The 22,045-nt window shown below is 34.2% G+C and overlaps 1 protein-coding gene and 1 pseudogene across 2 annotated transcripts in view; both read left to right on the top strand.

Moving 5' to 3' along the window:
* PIBF1 (progesterone immunomodulatory binding factor 1) overlaps window positions 1-22,045 on the top strand; it is a 163,086-nt gene that overhangs the window by 72,909 nt on the left and 68,132 nt on the right. Inside the window, exons 11-12 of the mRNA XM_081130745.1 lie at window positions 15,810-15,975; window positions 20,059-20,209. Coding sequence (XP_080986871.1) covers window positions 15,810-15,975; window positions 20,059-20,209 — 317 coding nt within the window. The remainder of the gene's footprint in view (window positions 1-15,809; window positions 15,976-20,058; window positions 20,210-22,045) is intronic.
* Window positions 10,704-12,320, top strand: LOC308553334 (lysine--tRNA ligase pseudogene; annotated as a pseudogene). Its single transcript has one exon. The product of its transcript is annotated as a lysine--tRNA ligase pseudogene (transcript).

Below are 22,045 nucleotides of genomic sequence, written 5' to 3'. Positions count from 1 at the left end.
GTAATTTTGGGGGTTTATTTGGATAGAACTATATAAAAGGATCTAGCTTTTTTTAAACGAAATTTACAAAAATATCATTTTATACACATTTTATGAGTTTTTCATTGCAGATACCATCACATAAATGCTATAAATTTGTACCTACATAATGGTACACAAAGTAAAATTTCATGTAGCTAAACGCATTTTCCTTTACCATTTCATAATAGAAGTTAATGGAAATTAATCACCCTGACTGCCTCTTCCCTGGGAGAATTGGATCTTCGTAGCCCGATTCTATGAACTGTTTTCTGCTTTCCTAATTCTTTAATGTGGATGAACCTAGGGTGTGTGTTTTTTCTGTCAATTCCAAATGTTTAATATTGCTTGCCTTACTTCCTTGTATATTAAATGAGTCAACATTATGAACTCTGTAGTTAACTGGGTACATCAAAAGGCAAAAGAGAAACGTATCTCTTCCCATGGTTTCAGAGGGGAAGGTGCAGAAAAATAAGTATGTTGTGCTCAGATTTCTCTCTGGTAGAGGGTGGACTAATAAAGAGCTAAAATAGCTCTAAAGTTTTTCCTGTGGTGGTCTGTATTCACTGAACCTTTGCTCATGACACTGAAGGAGAATTTTTAAAAATTAAGACTATTTCTGTTTCCAAAGAGCTAAAGGAATAAATGTGTATACATCTTTATATTTTGAAGCAAAATGTCATATCTCATAAAGAGTCTGTAGTGGTATATAAATGTCCCTATCTATTTTAAGGGACTATTGAGAATGACCTTTCAGAAGAGGTGGTATATAAAACAAGCATTTATTTGAAGTATGAATTTGGATGTGCAGATCGGAGAGAAGGGCATTACAAAAACTTCATAAACCTTTCTAAATATAGAAGGGGGGGAATTAAGGATTGTCAGGAAAAATAGATTTGGAGTGTATAAGTAGGTAGGAGATAGAGTTTCATATTTTGGTAGGCCTGGAATGTCAGAGTAAAGAACGTATGTTTACTTCAGTGAGCAATTCGGGTGACATGATGAAACCACATTTTAGATAATTAACTTGGCAGTAATATATGTGTTTGTGTGTGTGTGTGTGTGTGTGTGTGTGTGTGTGTGTATACATATATTTTTTTTTTCAGGGTAATTCAAGATACCCTGAATAGGAGTGCTTGTGAAATCTAGGTAAGCGGTAACAATGGCCAAAAATGGTACGATGGCATGGGGAATAGATGGAACAATTGGTTTCAGAAATACCGGGGAGTACAGGGGGTGAGGAGGTAATGGTGGAGGTTTTTCTACCATACTCTCTACTCACCACCACCCCCTCTCCAAAGAAAATAATATGTTTCGATCACATTCCACGACACAGTTTGGGCTTATAGTTGGTGATCTCTAGCTAAAAGGTCACAATCATGAGTACAGCTTGGTCTTCCACTTCCTCTTTTCCTATAACTGAGAAACACAGGGTTAGAGTTCGCTTATATTAGACTTCTTTTCAGTCTTATGCAATATATACACTCTAATGTACTTAGTCTCCACGAGTCAGCCATTGTCGAAATGGGTTTAGGGTTTAACGGCTCCTCTCAAACCTTAAACCTGTCACATTCTCCATCCCTCTCACCCTCGCTTCTGGATCTAGAGGGTATTGTAATAAGTGAAATAAGTCAGACAAAGACCAGAAGCCCGAGAATTGCGGTGTTCACTATAAACTCAGCCAATAACATAACCATAATTTTATTTGCCATTTTCCACTGGCCCCTTTGCACTACCGTTTTCAAGACCATCATAGTGAGGAATGCTTATTTTAACAGAACATTAGACATTTCTTGGGTATCCCCAAATATCACCTGATAGCACCCAGTGCCACAGTCTCTACAAGTAAGTGGATCCTACAGTCTGCACAACATTAGAGACAATATCTTTTATGTTTAAGAGCACTGTTTCTAGAGGTAGATTGCCTAGGTTATGATATTATTATTAGATGCATCTCTTAGTTTCCTCATCCATAAAATAAAGATAATAGTAACTTATAGTGTTTGACGTAGTGTTTGTCACATAATAAGTGTTAAATATTAGCTATTGTGTTTATTACAGGATTCAGTCAGTCACTAGATTTGAAAGTATCTTGGAAAGTTATCAGTGATTCTTACAAAATTTTCTGGGTAGTTGAGATGACAATGATTTTATTATCAGAAATAGGACTTTTGCAAAGCAGAAGTAACTCATGGGTGAATGAAGGTTATGATTTTGATTTAGGATTTGTACTTGAAGTTCTAAAGTACCAATCACATCACTTCATAAGGTATATAAATGTCTAATCACTATGTTGTACACCTGAAACTAATATAATATTGTATGTTAGCTATAATTGGAAAATAATTTTAAATAGATAAAATAAAGTACCCATCATGTGAAAATATAGTAAATAAATGAGAATAAGGATCTGAAGCCTAGGAGAAAGATCAGGCCTAGAGGTGAAGATTTGGGACATATCAACATTGCTGAAACGTATAGTAAGAACTCTGAAATTATCAAAGGGATTTAATAAGTGCTATTTGCTGTGGGTCAGATACTATGCTAAATGTTATGAGGGTTTCTTTCCTCTCATTAATTATATTCTCAATTTTTATTTCTTACAAATGCTATTTTTTAATTTGCTTTTTATTTAAGTATAGCTGGTGTACAATCTTACATTGGTTATATTAGTTTCAGGTGTAAAATATAGCAGTTTGAAACTTTTATACTTTATAATTTTATTACCCCACTAATTCAAGTAATAACCTGTCACCATGCAGACTTACCATAATATTGTTGACTATATTCCCCTTCCCCTTTTCACCCATCTCTCACACCCTCCCTTCTGGATCTAGAGGGTATTGTGCTAAGTGAAATAAGTCAGTCAGACAAAGACAAATATGGTTTCACTTATATGTGGAATCTCAAAAGAAAACTAGACAAAAACCAACTCATAGAAACAAACCAAAAAGATGGTTACAAATGCTGTTTTTTAAGCAAGGATATAAAGGTTGAAGGCTGTTTTCTAAAAATGTCATAGCTGGAATCTATAAATGACCTAATAAAACTAATAAGTGACTTTAGCAAGATTGCAGAATACAGGGTCATTACAAAAAAAGTCAGTTGTATTTCTTTACACTAGATACAAGCAGCTGAAAAATTGAAATTAAAAGTTTTATAAATACAATTTATAATACCATCAAAAATATTAAATACTGATGGATAAAATCAATGTAATATGAAGCAAGTACAAGAACTGTACAGTGAATTACTAACAAATAAATAGTAAGTTGAGGAATGGAACCTTCTGTGGAGAGCTTTGTAACAATGAAGCATGTTTTTTATATTTTTTAATTATTGGGGAAGAATCAGTAGAATGATATGTTGTGACATAAAAATTATTTGAAATTTAAATGTTAGTGTCGATAAATGAAGTTTTATAGAAACACAGCCATGCTCGTTTGTTGATGTATTGTCTATGTCTGGCTTTCATGCTGCAATTGCATGGTTGAGTGTTGCAACAGAGATTTTATGGCCCTCAAAGCCTAAAATTTTTATACTTTGGCTCTTTCCATAAAAAAGTTTGCTGATCCCTTATCTAAAGCATTTATGTCAGCTCTTCAACTTCAGTTAAGTAGCAGTGGTCGTTACCCATCTCCTCACAAGTCTGAGTAGGTACATCACCCTCGGTAGATTGCTTCCTGGATATCAGCAATGCTCATTCCTGTGCATCTTTTTAGCTGGGTACATGAAAGATTATTTGACTTCTGTTTCTTGGCAAGGAATGTTACATTCCACTGACTGAAAGAAAAATAAAATTTTGTGCTTCTGAAATTTCTGTATTTTAAACAATTAAAACATCTCATGGTTCATAGGAAAACACAGGAAATGTGATGAGAGATCTTGGCTTGACCAAGAAAGCATGTAAGGTCACCTATTATTTTTCCCATGACAAGCATTAAAAAAAAAAAAAAAAAAAAAAGGCTTTGGCAACCTTGAATATTTAATCTTATTCAGCAAACACTTACATACTGCTTACTGTACCAGCACAGTTTTAAACATTTTATTAGTATTAACTTATTTAGCCTTCATAATATGATTAGATTATTACCATTATTGATCCCATTTTATAGATATGGAAACTGAGACACAGGTAGTAAGGGGCGGGTATGGAATTTGAACCCACAAAGTCTGGCTTCAGAATACTTGCTTAATTTAGTTATATGTAAATGTTTTTTAAATTACATTATGTTAAAGAATTCTTTAGTCTCATCACAAGAACCTTCAAGGTCAGTTGAGACACTTTTTGAATCATCTGACACAGTTTGCCAAAACATATTACCATCACTGATTTATTTATATTTTTGTATTTATATGTGTTTCCCTAAACGGTATTATACATTTCAAAATAAACTAATGGAGGGAATACTCAATAGGAGAGATATTAGAAGTACTCAAAAGTGGCATCGGCCTTATCTTGCAGTCACACCGATACTGTAAGTATTGGTAGGACACTCAGCCAACTTTGTCTAAAAGTAACTTTTCTCTAGACTTCTTCTAGGACAACCCTAACACCGTCTAATAACCTGAGCCTCCTTAAACTTCTGACCCAAAACATAGATTTTCCTCTACCCTTGAGAGCCTTTATGCATCTTATTCTTTTTGTGGAGAGCCCTCACCTGCTTTCTTCTATGTCCAGTCATCACCTTTGTCTGCACTGCCTCCTTCCTTTAGTTGTATCTATCCACTCTACCTGCCAGTGGTGTGTTGATGAAGATTGTATATGTGGTTATGATACATGCTTTATTTGTTTTTTAATATTTTTTTCTCTTTCGGATATGGGATATTATAGTGTAAGAGCCCAGAAATTTAAAGCAGTCATGGGTACAAATTCCAGCTTTTCTATTTACTTGGTAACTTTTCTGAGTTTCAGTTTCTTTATCTCTAAAAAGAGAATAATCCTAAATTCTGTGTTGGAATTATGGAGATCACTAAATGAAAAATACACACACACACAGAAAGCAAATATAAAGTGCTGAAATGTTAGGCTCCTTTCTTTTGTATTGGTCTTTACACGTGCTGCCAAGGAGTCGTGCCAAGTCAAGTTTTGTCTTAGAAAATGCCTTTATGATTCATCTCTGACTTTTGATCACAAGTCTCTCATAACCCACTGGTTTAGGTCTTGGTTAGAACAGCAAGAGATGAGATGGAAACAAGGCAATAATAAAACTACCAACTTTCCACCTGCCCAGAGAGGAAGATGAGCGGGCACAGGAAGGTGGGAAAACTGAGGCCCAAGAAAATATTTAAAAAGAGAAGCATTTCTTCAAAATAATAATGGAGGATGTTTAAATGTTTAATTTTTTATTCAATTAATATTCGTTGAGTTTTGTTGATTATGTTAGGTACCTTATTATTTCATTTTTATCCTGTCATGTTTATAGCCATAAATAGATGGTTAAATAGATACCTAGGTCTGTAGATATCTTCTGGAATTTTATAAGCTTCCTCATTTGATAAACAGCTGTAGAAATAAAAATATGATCATTATATATGTATTAACTAACTGTGCTACCAGGCCTAATATTATATTTTATATCTACTTGTTTAAAAATCCTAAAACAATATTTTACAGAAAACCTAATAAGCATTTAGTCTGTTAAGTCTAATGAGAGAAATATAGAGACAGAGAGCAGATCTAACAAAGTTATTTAGTTATTATTATTATGTTATGTTTTTTCTTCTTTACCCCTGTTTTACATACCTTCATGATAGACATTATTTTATGTAGGTAGACTAGTGAGGTGCACTTATATTCCTAAAATTGTGTGTACATTTTGCAATAACTTTAACTCATTATAGAACTTAGGCATGTCTTATATCAAACTTTGCTTCCCTTCTTGCATTTCTGTTTTTAAAATGTATTTAGAATGTTGTCATGTCTGCTTCGGTCATCTTAGTCATTAGCCAATCTGTACATTTTTAGAAACTTTAATCTTCCTTGTAGCTCTGTCATACCTATCCTATAATCATTTTGGTTTTTTGTGGGGGTTTTTTCACTCTCTGTAATTTATTTTCATCTTAAACTGACAGCTAAACCTGGAAATAATTCATCTTAATTCACTGATTTTGTCATTTTTCAGAAAAGAGTGCTCCTCATCAGATTAGTTTATGAAACTTTAGTGTTTTCCATCTTGGCTTCAAGTATTTAGTAATTTAAACTTAAAATACCATAAATGGTTAATATGACTCCATTCATTTCATTCAGTAAAAGGTTTATTAAGAGCTTATAGTGTACCAGGCAAAATACTAGATTCTAGGCATCCAAAGATGCATTAAACAAGACTCTTGCACTTGAATAACTTATATTTTAATTATAGAAGACACTCTGGTGAGCATTTTACTTATATTTGCTTATTTAATTAGCTTTTTTACTTATATTAGCTTATTTTACTTATATGAGCTTATTTAATCACCCAGAATTCAACATTCCCAAGTGTATCCTCTAAGATTTCTATTGAGTAGGTCTAAGGTGGAGCCATGGCATCTATAATTCTCAAAAGTTCCACAAATGGTTCTGATGGTTATCTCTGGTGGGGCTAGATAAAATCAAGCTCAGGAGCCATCCTCACCCTTGCAAAAGAAAAAAAGTCTTGCTCTACTACCAAACTATCTGGATTTGAACCCAGTACTCTGGTTTCTGGATTCCTATTCAGGAGTTTCTTAGTGTCATGGAATTTTTTAACTCATTTTCAGAACGCTGATTTGTAGAACTTAAGATTTATAGTGCTTGCCTGTTAATAGGAAGTTGGTCTAAATAAATAACTTTTACATCCCTTTTGCCTTCATGTATGTAGTAATGGACTTTTTTTCTTTGATCTATACAATATGGAAAAATAGGACAAAACCATGATTAGCCTCCATTCTGCTGCTGTTCATACTTGACACTATTATTCTTAAAAACATCCCCTAAAATACTTTTTTTTATGACTTTTTTAAAGACTTTATTTTTTTTTAGAGTAGTTTTAGGTTTGCAGCAAAATAAAAGGAGAACAGAGGTGTTGCAACTTTTTCAGATTGTTTTATCTATTCTAATTTTTTTTAATGTCTTTATTGATTGCAGAGAGAAGTGAGAGGGAGAGAGAGAAAAACATCAATAAGAGAGAGTCATTGATTGGCTGCCTCCCACATGCCCCCCACTGGGGATCGAGCCCTCAACCTGGGCATGTGCCCTGACCGGGAATCGAATTGCAATCTCCTGGATCATAGGTCAATGCTCAACCGCTGAGCCACACCCCCTGGGCCTAATTTTTTCTTTAATGTAGACCAACACTCAGGTCTATATTGAAAGCTGCATGAAATAGCTTTGAGTGCTGTGAAGCACTGATATAATACTCTTGGTTCAAAGGATAATTCAAGCTGAATTTTAAGTGTTTGTTGTCATGTTGCCACAAAAGGGAAAACTACTCATTCAAATACTGTCAAAATATTTTACTCTAATTTTATCTCATGCATGCTTTGATTTATTTTAAGGCAACATTCCTTTCATTATATTTGTTTCATTTAAGTACTTTTATCTTCGCATGCCTTCATTCAGTGTGTATTTTTTGCCTTTATAGGATGGCCAAATATTACTACATATTGTTTACTTTATTAATTACAATACATGTTTTATTTGATCATGATTTGGTAGATGCATTGAATTATTCTAAATACATGCTTGAAATTCTTATAAATCCATGGTACAGTTGTTAAGCATACTCAGCGTTTTTAACTCTGCAAAGAAAGATCTCTCACGTTCATTTAAGAATTCACTTGTAAGCCAAAAATGACAGATGTAGTATTACAGCTGAGAAGCAAACTGGTTGAAGAAATCATCTAACTGGCCTAAAACAATCTGAAAAAGTTGCAACACCTCTGTTCTCCTTTCATTTTAATAACCAAACTCCTTTTAAATTCCTTTTGCCTGTCCTGTAATAATCATTGTTGCAACATTGATGGTAGTTTTATAAGTTTCCCTCCCTGCTTGCTTTTCAGTTTAGAAAAGTTCACAATTGAAAGAGAAAGACTCTTTACTAGAACTGTTTCTGTCAATGAAAGGAAGGCCTTATTAAAAGAATAAGGTGGAAGAAGAGTCTAAAACACCTCAGTGAGGGGGAATTAGTGTCCCACCTATGTCAGCAAGATCAATTCTCAGTTGATCGGAGATGTCAGCCTCTGCCCTTGTCAACTCCAGTGTCCCACAACAAAATCCACCATCCATCCAAGGTATCCCATCTGGAGATTCAGGCCCATCTATGTTTCATAGCACTCTGTTTACATGTTGAAAGTTTATCAGCAGCCTCTGTCCCATTTGCTTCAGAATTGAGAATTATGCCCGGCTGGCCGTGGCTCAGCGATTGAGCGTCCACCTAGGATCCAGGCGATCGGGGTTCGATTCCCGGTCAGGGCATATGGGTTGCGGGCTTAATCCCCAGTTGGGGGCGTGCAGGAGGCAGCTGATCAATGACTCTCTCAGCATTGATGTTTCTGTCTCTCTCTCTCCCTCTCCTTTCCTCTCTTTGAAATCAATAAAGATATAAAAAAAAAGAATTGAGAATAAAATTACCCTCCTCACACAAAGGATACAGTGGTCCAGCCATGACTGCCTGCTCCCATGTATACTAAACCACAGTGTTTTTCTCTGTATTTACACAGAGTACCTTTCAGTAATTTCTGCCCAGCTCATCTACCAAATGCCTGACTACTAGAAAAGTCCTTTTCTGAACCCCCCAGTCACTGGAAACCCTGTTACTTTGCTTAGCTGCTTTTGCCAATCTTTCTTGCCCAGGTTTTGCTTTCTGTACTCTTTATCCACACACACTGGTCCCCCTGAACACAGACAAATGCCTTTCCTTGTCCACTTCCTTCCGAACTGGACCAACTCTTAAAATTTCTTACTGAAACCACTTCCTTGTCCTGCTAATTACAGGAACCTCACCACTGAATACAATACTTTTTTAGTATTTTTGCCTTGGGATCCCTACCTGCCAAATGAGAATAAATAACTGGGTTCAGAATAAATATCCCATTTTAATATCAGGGAAGCCATGAATATTTGTGGACAAAATTGAAAGATTAGTTGTTGTTTCTCATTGTAATAAAAAACTGAGATTAAGTAAAAGACTAATAATCATGTGGGTCTTTCACCTTCTTACTCAATGATAGCCTTGTTGATAGAGTTGGAAATAAACTATATACATTTCTTGACTTAATACATTGGAGTGTAATGAGCAACCTTTTGCAGTAGTACATGTGTAAAGACTTCTGAGGTAAATATTGTTATGAAAGCGTATTGTTATTTAGTGTTTTATCTGGTGTTTTTTTCAAATGATTCTCCTATTTCTGATAATCCAGTGCCATGTTGATGTCTCTCCTGTGGTTATTTCTCAGCTTGATAAAACACGCCATGCTACATGGAGTTGAATTCACCATAGTCTAAGAGCATTTCTTGAGGGTTAACAACTTTGTAGCTCCCTATCTAGTAGCTGATTTTCACCTTTTAACATGTCTTCTCCTTATACATCCAGCCCCAAGTTGCAGTGAATATTCCTTAAGAGCAAGCATTTCATTCTAGGACTTTATATTACTATTTTGACTAGTAGTATGTTATATATGGATGAGGCTTATGAAAATCAGAAGAACCCAGTTACAAATGTAGCATAAACGATAATCTAGCCAAATTTGGAGCCTGGGATGAGATGCTTGTTAGGATAGTTGGAGATTCTGATTATACCTTAACTTTCTAGGAAATTTGACATCTTACTATGGTGAATTAGAATGTTAAACATAAAGTCATTAACATATGAATAATATTGACTTAGTTTAAATAAGATGTTCACATTAAGAGGATGAAGTGAGAAGATGAGTCAACACAGTAAACTGTGACCAGTTATATTAGCAAAACAAGTAAGAGGGAATTACCTTAAACTCTCAAGTTAGGCTCTTGTTGTTCCCTTCTCGCTGCTAGAACTGCTTTTGCAGCTCTAATGTTTGTTCAGCATTAACAAATTAAAATGATAATTATTACAAAGATAATTACTTGAGGGAGATTCTTTCATAGTATAAACAACATGGGAATAGGTTAATCCTTTAGAATTATCGTTTTATATATAGAATTTCATTTGTTCTGTCAATTTATTAAACTTAGTATTCTCAAATTTCTAGAACATTACTATTGTTGTTTAACTTTTCAATATAAGGAAAGAATAATAGTACTAAAAGTAACTTCCAAGTGCCTTATAATGAATAAGAAGAACAGATGGAACCTAAAAGCTAAGCCTTTAATTTCTTATTTGGAGTTTACATTGATCTCAGAATTACCCACAATGTCCTGAATCCATAAGAAGGCAAACTTTGCAGGTTAATCTTTTCAAAACAAATTATTTTAAAGATCAATATCATGTTCTAAATGACTTACCCAGAATTCATTTTAGTAACGTGGTCTAGTGTATTCTGTAGCTTAGCATACAAAGTAGGTATTGATTTCACACGTTTTATACATTTATATTTATAAAACAACTTATTCTCTGAGTACAGGGACTGTCAGTAAAATGTTGTATTAATGCATTTTTGAGTAAAATATTTTTTATTACTTCTCACCCATGGGGATGGCTATAATCAAAAAGGGACAATGAGCTCTCTCAGTTTGGGCCTCCAGAGAGATGGCTACAGTGCAGGGACCTGAAGGGAATGTGGACAGCAGTGAGCCAAAACTGAGCAAAAATGAGTTAAAGAGATGCCTAAAAGGTGAGAAGTGAAAAGGAGGCCAAACAGAAAAAGTTTAGTGAGAAACAACTAAGCCAGGCCAGTGCTGTTGCCACCAACCACACTGCTGACAATGATGTGGGTGCTGAGAAGGAGAGCCTGGACCCAAGCCAATACTACAAGAGCCACAGCCCAGCAGTCCACCAACTAAAGGTACCCACACAAGTTCCATATAGATGTCTCACTCACTCAGTTCAACCAAGAATATAGTCACCTGCAGCCTGGGGACCACCTGAGTGACATTACCTTAAAAGGGACAGGTAAGAATCTGCCAGAAGAGCTTCTGGGGGAAATTTCATCTTCTATGAACTTCAAGGAGAGGAGGTCAAGTTGCAAGTTCTGACCAATTCCAGGAATGATAAATCAGAAGAATTTATTCATATCAATAACAAACTACGTTGGGGAGACATAATTGGAGTTTAGGGGAATCCTGGGAAAACCAAGAATGGTGAGCTGAACATCATTCCCTATATCATCACATACGTTAGAAGTTTCTTGAATGAGTTGGGATTCCTAGAGATTGAAACTCCCTTGGTGAACATGATCCCAGAGTGACCTGTGGCCAGGCTTTTTATCACTTACCACAATGAGCTGGCCATGAATTTATATATGAGAATTGCTCCAGAACTCTACCATAACATGCTGGTGGTTGGTGGCATTGACCGGGTTTTGAAATTGGATGCCAGTTCTGGAATAAAGGAGGTGATTTGACTCACAGACCTGAGTTCACCCCCTGTGAGTTCTGCATGGCCTACACAGACTATAACAATCTAATGGAAATCACAGAAAAGATGATTTCAGGGATGGTGAAGCACGTTACTGGCAGTTACAAGGTCACTTACCATCCAGATGTCCCAGACTGCTAAGCCTACAGGATTGACTTCACCTCACCCTTCTGGAAAATGAGCATGTTAGAAGGGCTTGAGAAAGCCCTGGGGATGAAGCTGCCAGATACCTACATCTTCAAAACTGAAGAAACTTGCAAAATTTTTGATGATATCTGTGTGGCAAAAGCTGTTGAATGCCCTTCACCTTGGGCCACAGCCAGGCTCCTTGATAAGCTTGTTGGGGAGTTCCTGGAAGTGAAATGCATCAATCCTACATTCATCAGTGATCATCCACAGATAATGAGCCCTTTGGCAAAATGGCACCACTCTTAAGAGGGTCTGACTGAGTGCTTTGAGCTTTCTGTAATGAAGAAGGAAAAATGCAATGCCTACACCAAGCTGAATGACCCCATGAGGCAGTGGCAGCTTTTTGAAAACTAGGCCAAGGCCAAGGCCACTGGCAATGTGAGGCCATGTTCATTGGCAAAAACTTCTTCACTGCCCTGGAATACGGGCTGCCCCCCACGACTGGCTGGGGCACGGGCATCCGCCGAGTCACCACGTGTCTCAGACTCTAGTAACATCAAGGAAGTACTTCCGTTTCTTGCCATGAAGCCCGAAGACAAGAAGGAAAATGTAGCAACTGCTGATACTTTGGAAAGCACAAGAGCTGGCACTTTTGTCTAGAAAGTAATACTTGCAGGTCACATAAATCAGGCACCTTTGTACTTCTGTAAAACACCAAGGTCTACAAGGGAATTCTTATATGTTGCTATTCGTTTGACTCTCGCAGTTCAGTCACCAGAGAGAAAAGGAATTAAGAATTCTTCTTTTACTCCTTGTTACCAATTAAATCATTTATCTCTAAAAAAGGGGGGAGAGGGGACAATGATAAGTTTTTTGTTTTTGTTTTTTTATTTTCTCACCTGAGGGTATGTTTATTGATATTTTAATTTGTTTTGGAGAGGAAGAGAGGGGGGAGAGAGAGAGAGGAAGAGAGAAACATCTCAGTTGTCCCCTGCGCACACCCCAACTGGGAATCAAACCTGAAACTTAGGTATATGCCCTCACCAGGAATCAAACCTGCAGCCTTTTGGTGCACAAGATGATGCTCTAACCAACTGAGTCACCCAGCCCGGGCTGGAAAATGGTAAGGTTTGATAAGGATGTGGAGAAATTGCCACCCTCATCATTGCTGGTGGGAATGCAAAATAGTGCAACCGCTGTTGGAAAGTAGTTAGATAGTTCCTCAAAAAGTTTTAAAAAGTGACCATATGACTTAGCAATTCCTTCCTAGGAATATAAGCAAGAGAATTGAAAACATATCTACACAAAAACATATGCACAATGTTCATAGCATTCTTCATAGTAGTCAAAAAGTGGAAAAAATCCAAATGTTGATCAACTGATGAATGGATAAACAAATCTGGTATATTCATACCATGGAACATTATTCAGCCATAAAAAGTAATAAACTATTGATTCCTGCTACAACATGGATGAACCTTGAAAACATCAAAAGCCCACATATTATATGATTCCTTTATTTGAAGTACCTAGAGTAAACAAATCCATAGAGACAGAAAGTAGATTCGTGCTTGCCAGGGCCTGGGAGGAGAGGGGAATAGGGAGTGGCTGCTAAATGGGCATGAGGTTTCTTTTGGGGGTGATGTAAATGTTTTGTAATTAGATAGTGGTAAAGCACAACTTAGAATATACTGAACAAGTGAATTGTACAGTAAAAATTGAATCATACACCTTAAAAGAATGAACTTTAATGAAACCATAAAAATCCTAGGAGAAACCATAGACAGCAAAATCTCAGACATGTCTCATTAAAGTATGTTTGCCGATACATCTCCTAGGGCAAGAGAAACAGAAAAAAAAAAGCAAGTGGAACTACATCAAAATAAAAAACTCCTGCATGGCAAAAGAAACCATCAACAAGATGGAACGGGGTCCTACTGTATGGGAGAACATAGTTGCCAATCATATATATTTATGTATGTGTATACATATGTGTGTGTGTGTGTGTGTGTGTGTATGGTGTGCCCAAAAATATATACACACACTTTGAATCATTATAAAGACAGTGTTTATGAAAATACATTTCATTTTCAAAATTGAGTTATTAGCTGTTAAAGTGTGTATACATTTTTTTGGGACACCCTGTATACATTAATGCCAGGACTTTCTAAAAAATTAAAAACACACAAGCTTTCACCTTAAAGCCTTGCTATATATTAAGTAATGTATACCAATATGAATTGAATGGAACTTCCACTAATCTGAATGCGAGATGCTTTTACCAAAGATAAGAGTGCTAAGAATGAAGTAGCCTATAGGAAATATCTAATGCCTATCTTCTCAGATTATACTTTGAATGGTATTGTTATTGTCACAAATGTGAAATGACCTTTAAAAAATATTTGAAAGTTTATCTGACCTCAGAAATGTCAGTTAAGAATATCATATATATATATATATATATATATATATATATAACACATACATACATGGTATTCTTGACTGAGATTTCTGAGGTCGGACAGATATACAATGGAATATTACATAGCTATTTTAAAAAGTGAAAGACAAATACCGTATGGTTTCACTTATATGTGGAATCTAGACAGACAAAAATAGACTCAGAAACAGACACCGAAGGGATGGTTACCAGAGGAGAAGGGGTGGAGGATGGGTGAAAATGTGAAGGGGAATATAGTCAATAATATTGTAATAGGTTTGCACAGTGACAGATGATTACTAGAATTAGTGGGGTGATCACACTGTAAGGTTTAAAAATGTCAAATCACTTATTGTACACCTGAAATTAATATCAACTATACTTAAAAAAATAGTTTTTAAAAGAATATTATGTAATAGTGGAAAAGTCATTGCTATAGGGGCAAATATAGCTGGATTTCAAACCCAACATAAAATATACTAGTAGCTTCTTCTTCTTCAAGAAATATTTGATATCTCTGAGCCTCTGGTTCCTCGTCTGCAAAACCTAATATGGTTGCTGTAAGGATTTAGCGAGATACCATGAATTAAACAGACTGTGCCCCCTGCACATATTCTTGCTACTCCTTCCTAGAACACCTCCCACCCCATCTCTCCTCCTGACACACACACACACACACACACACACACACACACACACACACACACACACACACCCCTAATACAGACCAAGTTCGGCCTCCTTCCTGTATGTTCCCATTGAATGCAGGAATTACCCTAATGAAGCACTTAACATTCTCTGTTGAATTTTCATGTTTATTTGCCTGTCTTCCCCAGAAACCTAGGTTCTTTAAGGGGGGAGGGGAGAATAATCTACCATTATATATATATTTACCTAATTAGCGCAGTAAACATTTGAAAAAATGAATTTTAGTAACATATTTAACATTATACTGGGTTCAGAATAGTGCCTTAAAAAGGTATAATGTGTCTGTGTTTTGCTTTCTGTTAGGACATAAATCAACCTGAAGCATTTTTAAATTTACAATATGTGGTGATTTATGTTAAGTGGAAATATTTTTATTACTGGTTATACCTATGAAATGAAGAGAATGTTCCTTATCTGTGTTGTAATACACTACTTGTATTTATATATTTATCTTTGTAATTTGTACATTATGTTTTCTTGTAATATCCAAGTATATATATGCTCACTAACTTAAAAATTTATTTTACAAGTGTCTAAAGAATTTGCAGTTTAATGTACATATTTCATGCCATTCTTCTCCATCTGAGGTTAGACTTAGAAAGAAATAGTGAGCTTGGAGGCAATGCTGTGGATTTAAGAAGGCCTGTGAAATATATAAAAATTAAATCATTTTAAGCAATGTAACTGAAACTTGCTCTTACCATTTTTCATTTTAAATATCTTCCAAAATGATAATAATAATAAAAAGCAGGCAATAATTACTTTTGGGTGGAAGGAATGAAAATAAGCGGGCATTAGAGGAAGTTTTTAATTGGTACATTTTGTTCTCTGGATTTAGCATATTTTCCATACATGTACCTGTCTAAATTATTTACAAAAGCTTTGCTGAATGTTATTAACTGCATAATAAAACGGAGGTATGGAAAAATAGAAGTAATGTTTATGTTTATATAAATCACCAAGATTTCTTTGAAGTCTCATAACTATACTTCTTTTTTCAGGTACAGAGAACTACAACTTAGTACAGAAAGCAAAGTAACAGAATTTCTCCATCAAAGTAAATTAAAATCTTTTGAAAGTGAACGTGTTCAACTTATACAAGAGGAAACTGCAAGAAATCTCACACAGTGTCAGTTGGAATGTGAAAAATATCAGAAAAAATTGGAGGTACATGTACAAACTTTTCTTTCAATAGCATAGCATGTGAGCTCCATAAGTATAAGGTTTATATCACATTGAGCTTTATAAATAATATTTGTGTTATGTATGAGAAAGGGCCTGGGTCCTTTTTTAAAAGATCTCTTATGAAAAGGACCTATGTTCCTCTTCTAGATAAATAGGTGGAAAGAAGGAATGGAATGTTTCCAGAAGAAATGCAAATTGATAAGAAATAAATGAAATTATGTGTTCTCCCTAATAATTAAAGAAATGTAAATTTAAACTTTTTTTACCTTTATATAGGTTTCTTTATTGTTTTTAAAGTACTGGCAAGAGTACCCTTAAATGGGGAAATCTCATGTAGTTAGAAAATGGAACATCCCTTCTGGAAAACAATATGATAATCTGGTTAATGTTTTTAAAAAATTGATCCAGTAATTTTAGTTAAAGGAATTTTACCTAAAGAAATAAAGATTTATATTAATAGCATACATCACAGTATTATGTATTACAGTAAAAATTTGAAGTAACTTAAATGTCTAATAGATAAATTAGAAGATTTTCAATTAATATAAGTTTTACATTTTTCTGTATTCATGCATTGTATGATTGCATGCAATCATGTTTTTGAATATTTTAGATTTGGGGAAAACATTCATTGAAAACATTGAATGAAAGGTTCATTGATCTCATTGTCATGATTAATTAGCCAACTTGATAAGTGTTTATTACAATATCTCAGAGATTACATTTCTGAAAAGTACTTTGATAAGTAAAACTAAGATTAACAAAATAAGGGGTTTCTCAGAAAATAAAGCCTTAGGGAAAACAAAAATGATATTAAATATATATATATTTAAGAAAAACACAAGTAAAAATTGTAGATGGTGTCCACTGCTAAAGCAAACCAGTGTTTAGCATTTAAGATTTTTTCAGATACCTTCTTCGGGTAACTGCCACAGTCATAATTTACTATGGCAGATTCTTTCAGATATTTTCGATGAGACTGCATTAGACTGATTTGGAATTCATCTTTTGCAAGTTACGTTTTCCATAGTTTAATTTCATAACTTCTTTTCTTTTCCTTTTCCTGTTGCATGGCTGTGCTTAAGAATGTGTCTTGGAGCAAGGGGGTGGGGGTGGTGTATAGGAAAACAGAGAAACACTTCCTTTCTCTCTGTACTTCTGAAACAAACATTTCACTAAACACTACACAACATACAGTGCTGATGGTTTTCTAAACCATTCTATTTTGTTATTTTTAGCTGGTTGCAATCCAGATTGATTTCGTGACCTTGTAAAGGTTGTAGCTTGCAGTATGAAAAACGCTGTCCCGTGGACCTACCCTCTTGATCTGTGGGTGGAGGCATTCCTTCATGTAAATGTCTCATGGAAAAACACCTTTGCAAAAAATATTGTGATCCTAAAAACTCTGGCTGATAAAACTGAAGCTTTAGGTTAATTTCTGTACATTTTCTCCTCTTTTAAACTAGGAGCCTTGAGAGGACAGGGACTGTTCATTTATCATTGCATCACCAATGCCTAACTGTGCTTTGCTCATGGTGGATGCTCAATAAATGTTTTATGAGTGAATGAGTGGTTTGATGAATGCTAGTATGGTATACACAATTGTTTGAATCTATTTTTCTGAAATACTAAAAAGTGTTTATAAGAAAATTCTTATTTAAAATGAACTTAAAGAAAAATAATTTTGTGAAGGGTAAAGATTATTACAATTGTGTACTTTTCTGTGGCTTTTACCCAATATTCTCATGTATTTATAACTTATGGACAATTTATTTTGTCTTAATTATCAATTGGCAAAGGTTCTCAAAACACTGGCTTTTTATATTTTGTCTTTTTAAAAAGCAATTATTGCCTATAATTTTGTATTACATATATATAATTTTTCAACAATGTAATTTTATATTATCATTAAGTTACTTAAAAGGAAGAACTATCCACTGAGAGCTTGATATTTAATGGGTTCCTCAAAGCAGTTGACCTAATTTACATATTAATGTTTCAGCTCAAATGTTTATATATTGGTTTTTCCTGAAGAATCTTTATTAGAATAGCCTTCCATAAGTCTAATAATAAAGTTCTTTGGCTTTCCAGAAACAGTGGTGAATCTGTTTAGAGCAGTCACTCAGACAAATCCATACTGAAAGGGAATTCTCCCCCATGGGGTACAGAGGTATTAGACAATACCTCCAATCAGAAGTTTCTGGGGATTTCTCCTCTATATCATGAAGAGAGAATTTTAAATTATATTAAGCGTCAACTTAATACTACTTTTAAAATCTCACCTTAAAATAACATTTTATGAAATAAACTATTTTCACCTTTCTGATTCTTTATCTCTTTAGATACCTGTTTCTGCAGTTTTCCTTTGTGTGTGTTTTTGTTGTTGGGTGAAATGGGATACAGATGAAAAATATCAGCTGTTCTGTGGGAACAGTCATTTAGCACTGTCTTTACTGATCCTCTCTTTTGACAGTGGAATTAATAAGTACCATAAGCAACCATATTCTTCATGAATTATACCCCAATGTAATGAATTCTGTGAACGCCCCAGATTGTTTCACTGTGTAGTGATTTCTTTCTAATGAATTAATAAGTCTCTAGAAAATTTCTGGTGAGCAAGAAGAAATAATGCTAAAACTTGAATTTTCTTTTTCTGACCCAATCAAGGACATTATAAATCATCCTAAAAATATTCCCATGTTGTTCTTTCTCCACCCTTCAAAGGAATGTATTTGGAGCATAGGGGATAATGCTTAATTTACTTTGAGAAGTTTTAATGGAAATAATTGAAGGAAATGAGATAGAATAGATTAAGGGAAATTAAGTTGTAATTTCTACTTGTTAAAAACTGTAAATAGGTCTGCATATTCTTTTTCCACCTCCTAGAAAGCACTCAATCACATACATTTGTTAAGGTGAACTTTATGTCAGTAAAGAAAATACGTTTTCTTCAAAATTGTTTAATTGCAGAGAATTCAGGGTAATTAAATTTATACAACTATATTTCTATGAGCCATTTAATACAAACTTTTATAATTGTGCTTCTTACAGTAGTAATAGTATTTTTCAACACTTACTGTGTTCACTGCACTCTGCTAAGCTCTGTGAATTTAGCATCTCATGTAATCCTCCAACAATATTTTGTGGAAAATCTAGAAAGAATAAGTAATTGCCTAAGATCACAACTAATAAGTGCCAAAGGTAGGACTGAAATCGAGATCCTATTCTGTTGCTTCTCAGGAAATACACCTTATGCTGTGTGAGGAAGCAAGTGTGATACCACTCCATAATTTAGTCTGTACCAGTCTATAAACTTTCTGGGTGATTGCAATTTAAGCATTAAAACATCCCATTATCACTAGAAATGTCTCCTTTTTTGGTGAATTCATTATAATCATAGTGATTCCTTCAATGAATAATTATTGAAGAATACTGGATTTTTTGTTCTTACACAAAATAACTCCATTTCCATGCCTTTTGTATCATTTTTTTTTTATCATTTTTTATTCTTTTTATACGAAGGCATTTTCTGATATTGCCCCTAGTAGCATTTCACATTTACATTTTGACTTGCTGCTTTCAAGTTATGATTGTTCAAGAAACCAAAAATCTTATTGAAAACATGGCAAGGGTAAGATAAAATGGGCACTGATGCAGAACTAAAGGGCTCATTTTGAGTGTATCACTTTGCACACAGCTTTATAAGCCTTTCCCAAATGGCTGCGATCTCCAGATAAATGGCCTGCAAGTATGGCGTTATTGCATTTTTTAATTCTAACAAGCAAATCCTAGCCTTACTCCTATAGCTATTTCCAGTTTTAAATTTGTTTTTTATTCAATTATATAATAAAGTGCTTTGTAATTTTCAATTAAAAACAACTAAAATGTTTTCTGTAGAAATAACTGTATTTTACTTTCTTCGTCATCACAGTTGAGCTACTTTCACTTCATATCTAAATCATTAAAAAAGGGGGGGGGGGACCAAAATATTTGTGTGGCATATTTTTGTCTTAACTGTTAAGTTATTTAATCTGCCTTTGCGATTTTTTTTTCTTTCACTATTAGGTTTTAACTAAAGAATTTTATAGTCTCCAGTCCTCTTCTGAAAAACGCATTACTGAACTTCAAGCACAGAACTCTGAGCATCAGGCAAGGCTAGACATTTATGAAAAATTGGAAAAAGAGCTTGATGAAATAATAATGCAAACTGCAGAAAGTAAGCCTTCCCCTTGCCCCTCCACCCATACAGCTTTTTTGTTTTTGTGTTTTGTTGTTGACACCGCAAGGAACCTGGTATTATTTCTAGAACTGCTTTGGCATATTTCTTTCAAATATAATTGGTGGCTTTTTTAAAAGAATATTTTACATTTTAGAAATCAGTCGTAATTCTAGTAGTTGAGATTAAAAACATAGGTTAACTGTGGTAGATTTTGTCTTTTTATTTATTTAGTTCACTCAGTCAGTGATTATTAAGTGTTTACATATGCCTGGATCTGGGGATATGGAGTTCATACAATAATGCTTGCTTATAGGGGTTCCTTGTTTAGTCTATTGGGAGAGACAAACATATTAACAGGTAATTAAAGTGGTGAGGTAAGTGCTATTAGCAAGAGATAGGCAGTCTTGGTGAAAGTACAGAAGAGATCCTGAGTTAATTCAGCCGTAGTGGTGAAGAATATCTAAGGGAGTAAATAACATTTAAATAAGTCTTGAACAACAAATAGAAATTCTTTGAATCTACTATGTTATAATCTTTGACTCTAATTTCTACTTTATTTTTTCCTGTGTTGTCCCTGACTCTAAATATTTTAAATTAACATTTCACAATTGACTATGATATTTACTACAGTACATTATTTTTGTTCAAAAGTGAGAAGTAACAGTGACTTTCTTATAAAAGTGGATTTAAGCTTCAGTTGAAGTTGACATTAAATTTGATCATTTGGGGAAACATTTTCTTGTAAAGACTATATTATATTTATAGGCAAATTTAAGAAAAACTGTTATTTCATTCCCTTCACTGTCTTTTTTCCATTTCCAAGGTCCAATCATTGCATTAGTTTTCAAATTTATCTTCAGTTTCTTCACTGGAGTCTGAGTAATCTTTACAGGTTTGGTTGCACAATGGCACCAGCTTTAGTACCTCTGTCATCTTAAGACAACCTAACGTCAAATTCCTTAGCATGACTTTTTTATGATTAGACTCATTTATTTTTCTACTTTTCATGCCTTACCATTTCATAGCGTATCATATCATCTTGAAAGTTCCATACTCTTTCTTAGCTCTTATAATTTTGCATATGTCCTTCTGTCAAAGCAAATTAGGAATAGAAGGAACTTCCTCAATCTGATAAAGACTATCTAAAAAAAAAACCTATAGCTAATATTATAACTAACAATTAAATATTAAATCTCCCTTTAAGGGAGACATCAGGGCAAGGATTTATATTTTCATAACTTACATTAGACATTGTAATTGAGCTCCTACGAAGTAATATAAAACAAGAAAGAAGTATAAAGATCAGAAAGGAAGAGTAAAACTATTTTCAAGTTACAAAACAATCACAATTTACTGATAAGTAAATTTAACAGGTATCCTTAAGATTTGTACCTTTTACTATATGTAAATTTTTATTTTTTACAAAAGAACTATAAATAAATATTGAACTATAGTTGATGATTTACATGTTGAACTGTTGCGGTCAACAGATTCATAGGTTGATATGGAAAGATGTGTGATAAATATAGTTCAGTCTTTCATTTAGAATCCAGATATTGCGTGTATGAGTGTACACTATATACCTTTTTCAACTTTTCTGTGTAAATATTTTTAAATAAAATCTTTAGAAGAAATATAGAAATTACTTTTTGCTATGATATTGTATAAGCCATTTTAAAACCATCTTAGAATAAAATATATTTACTTGTACTTAGAAGAACAAGAAACTAGGCTCTTCTCTCTCCATTCACATTGGAAATTAGAATATTTTTATTCTTATTTTATGAATAGTTATTGATTAACCAAAGTTTTAAAGATGTAAGCACAAAACAC

Source organism: Miniopterus schreibersii (assembly GCF_964146895.1).
Source record: "Miniopterus schreibersii genome assembly, chromosome: 2".
Lineage (NCBI taxonomy): Eukaryota > Metazoa > Chordata > Mammalia > Chiroptera > Miniopteridae > Miniopterus > Miniopterus schreibersii.
Note: the sequence above shows the minus strand (reverse complement) of the source record. Positions and strands in the feature narration are given on the sequence as shown.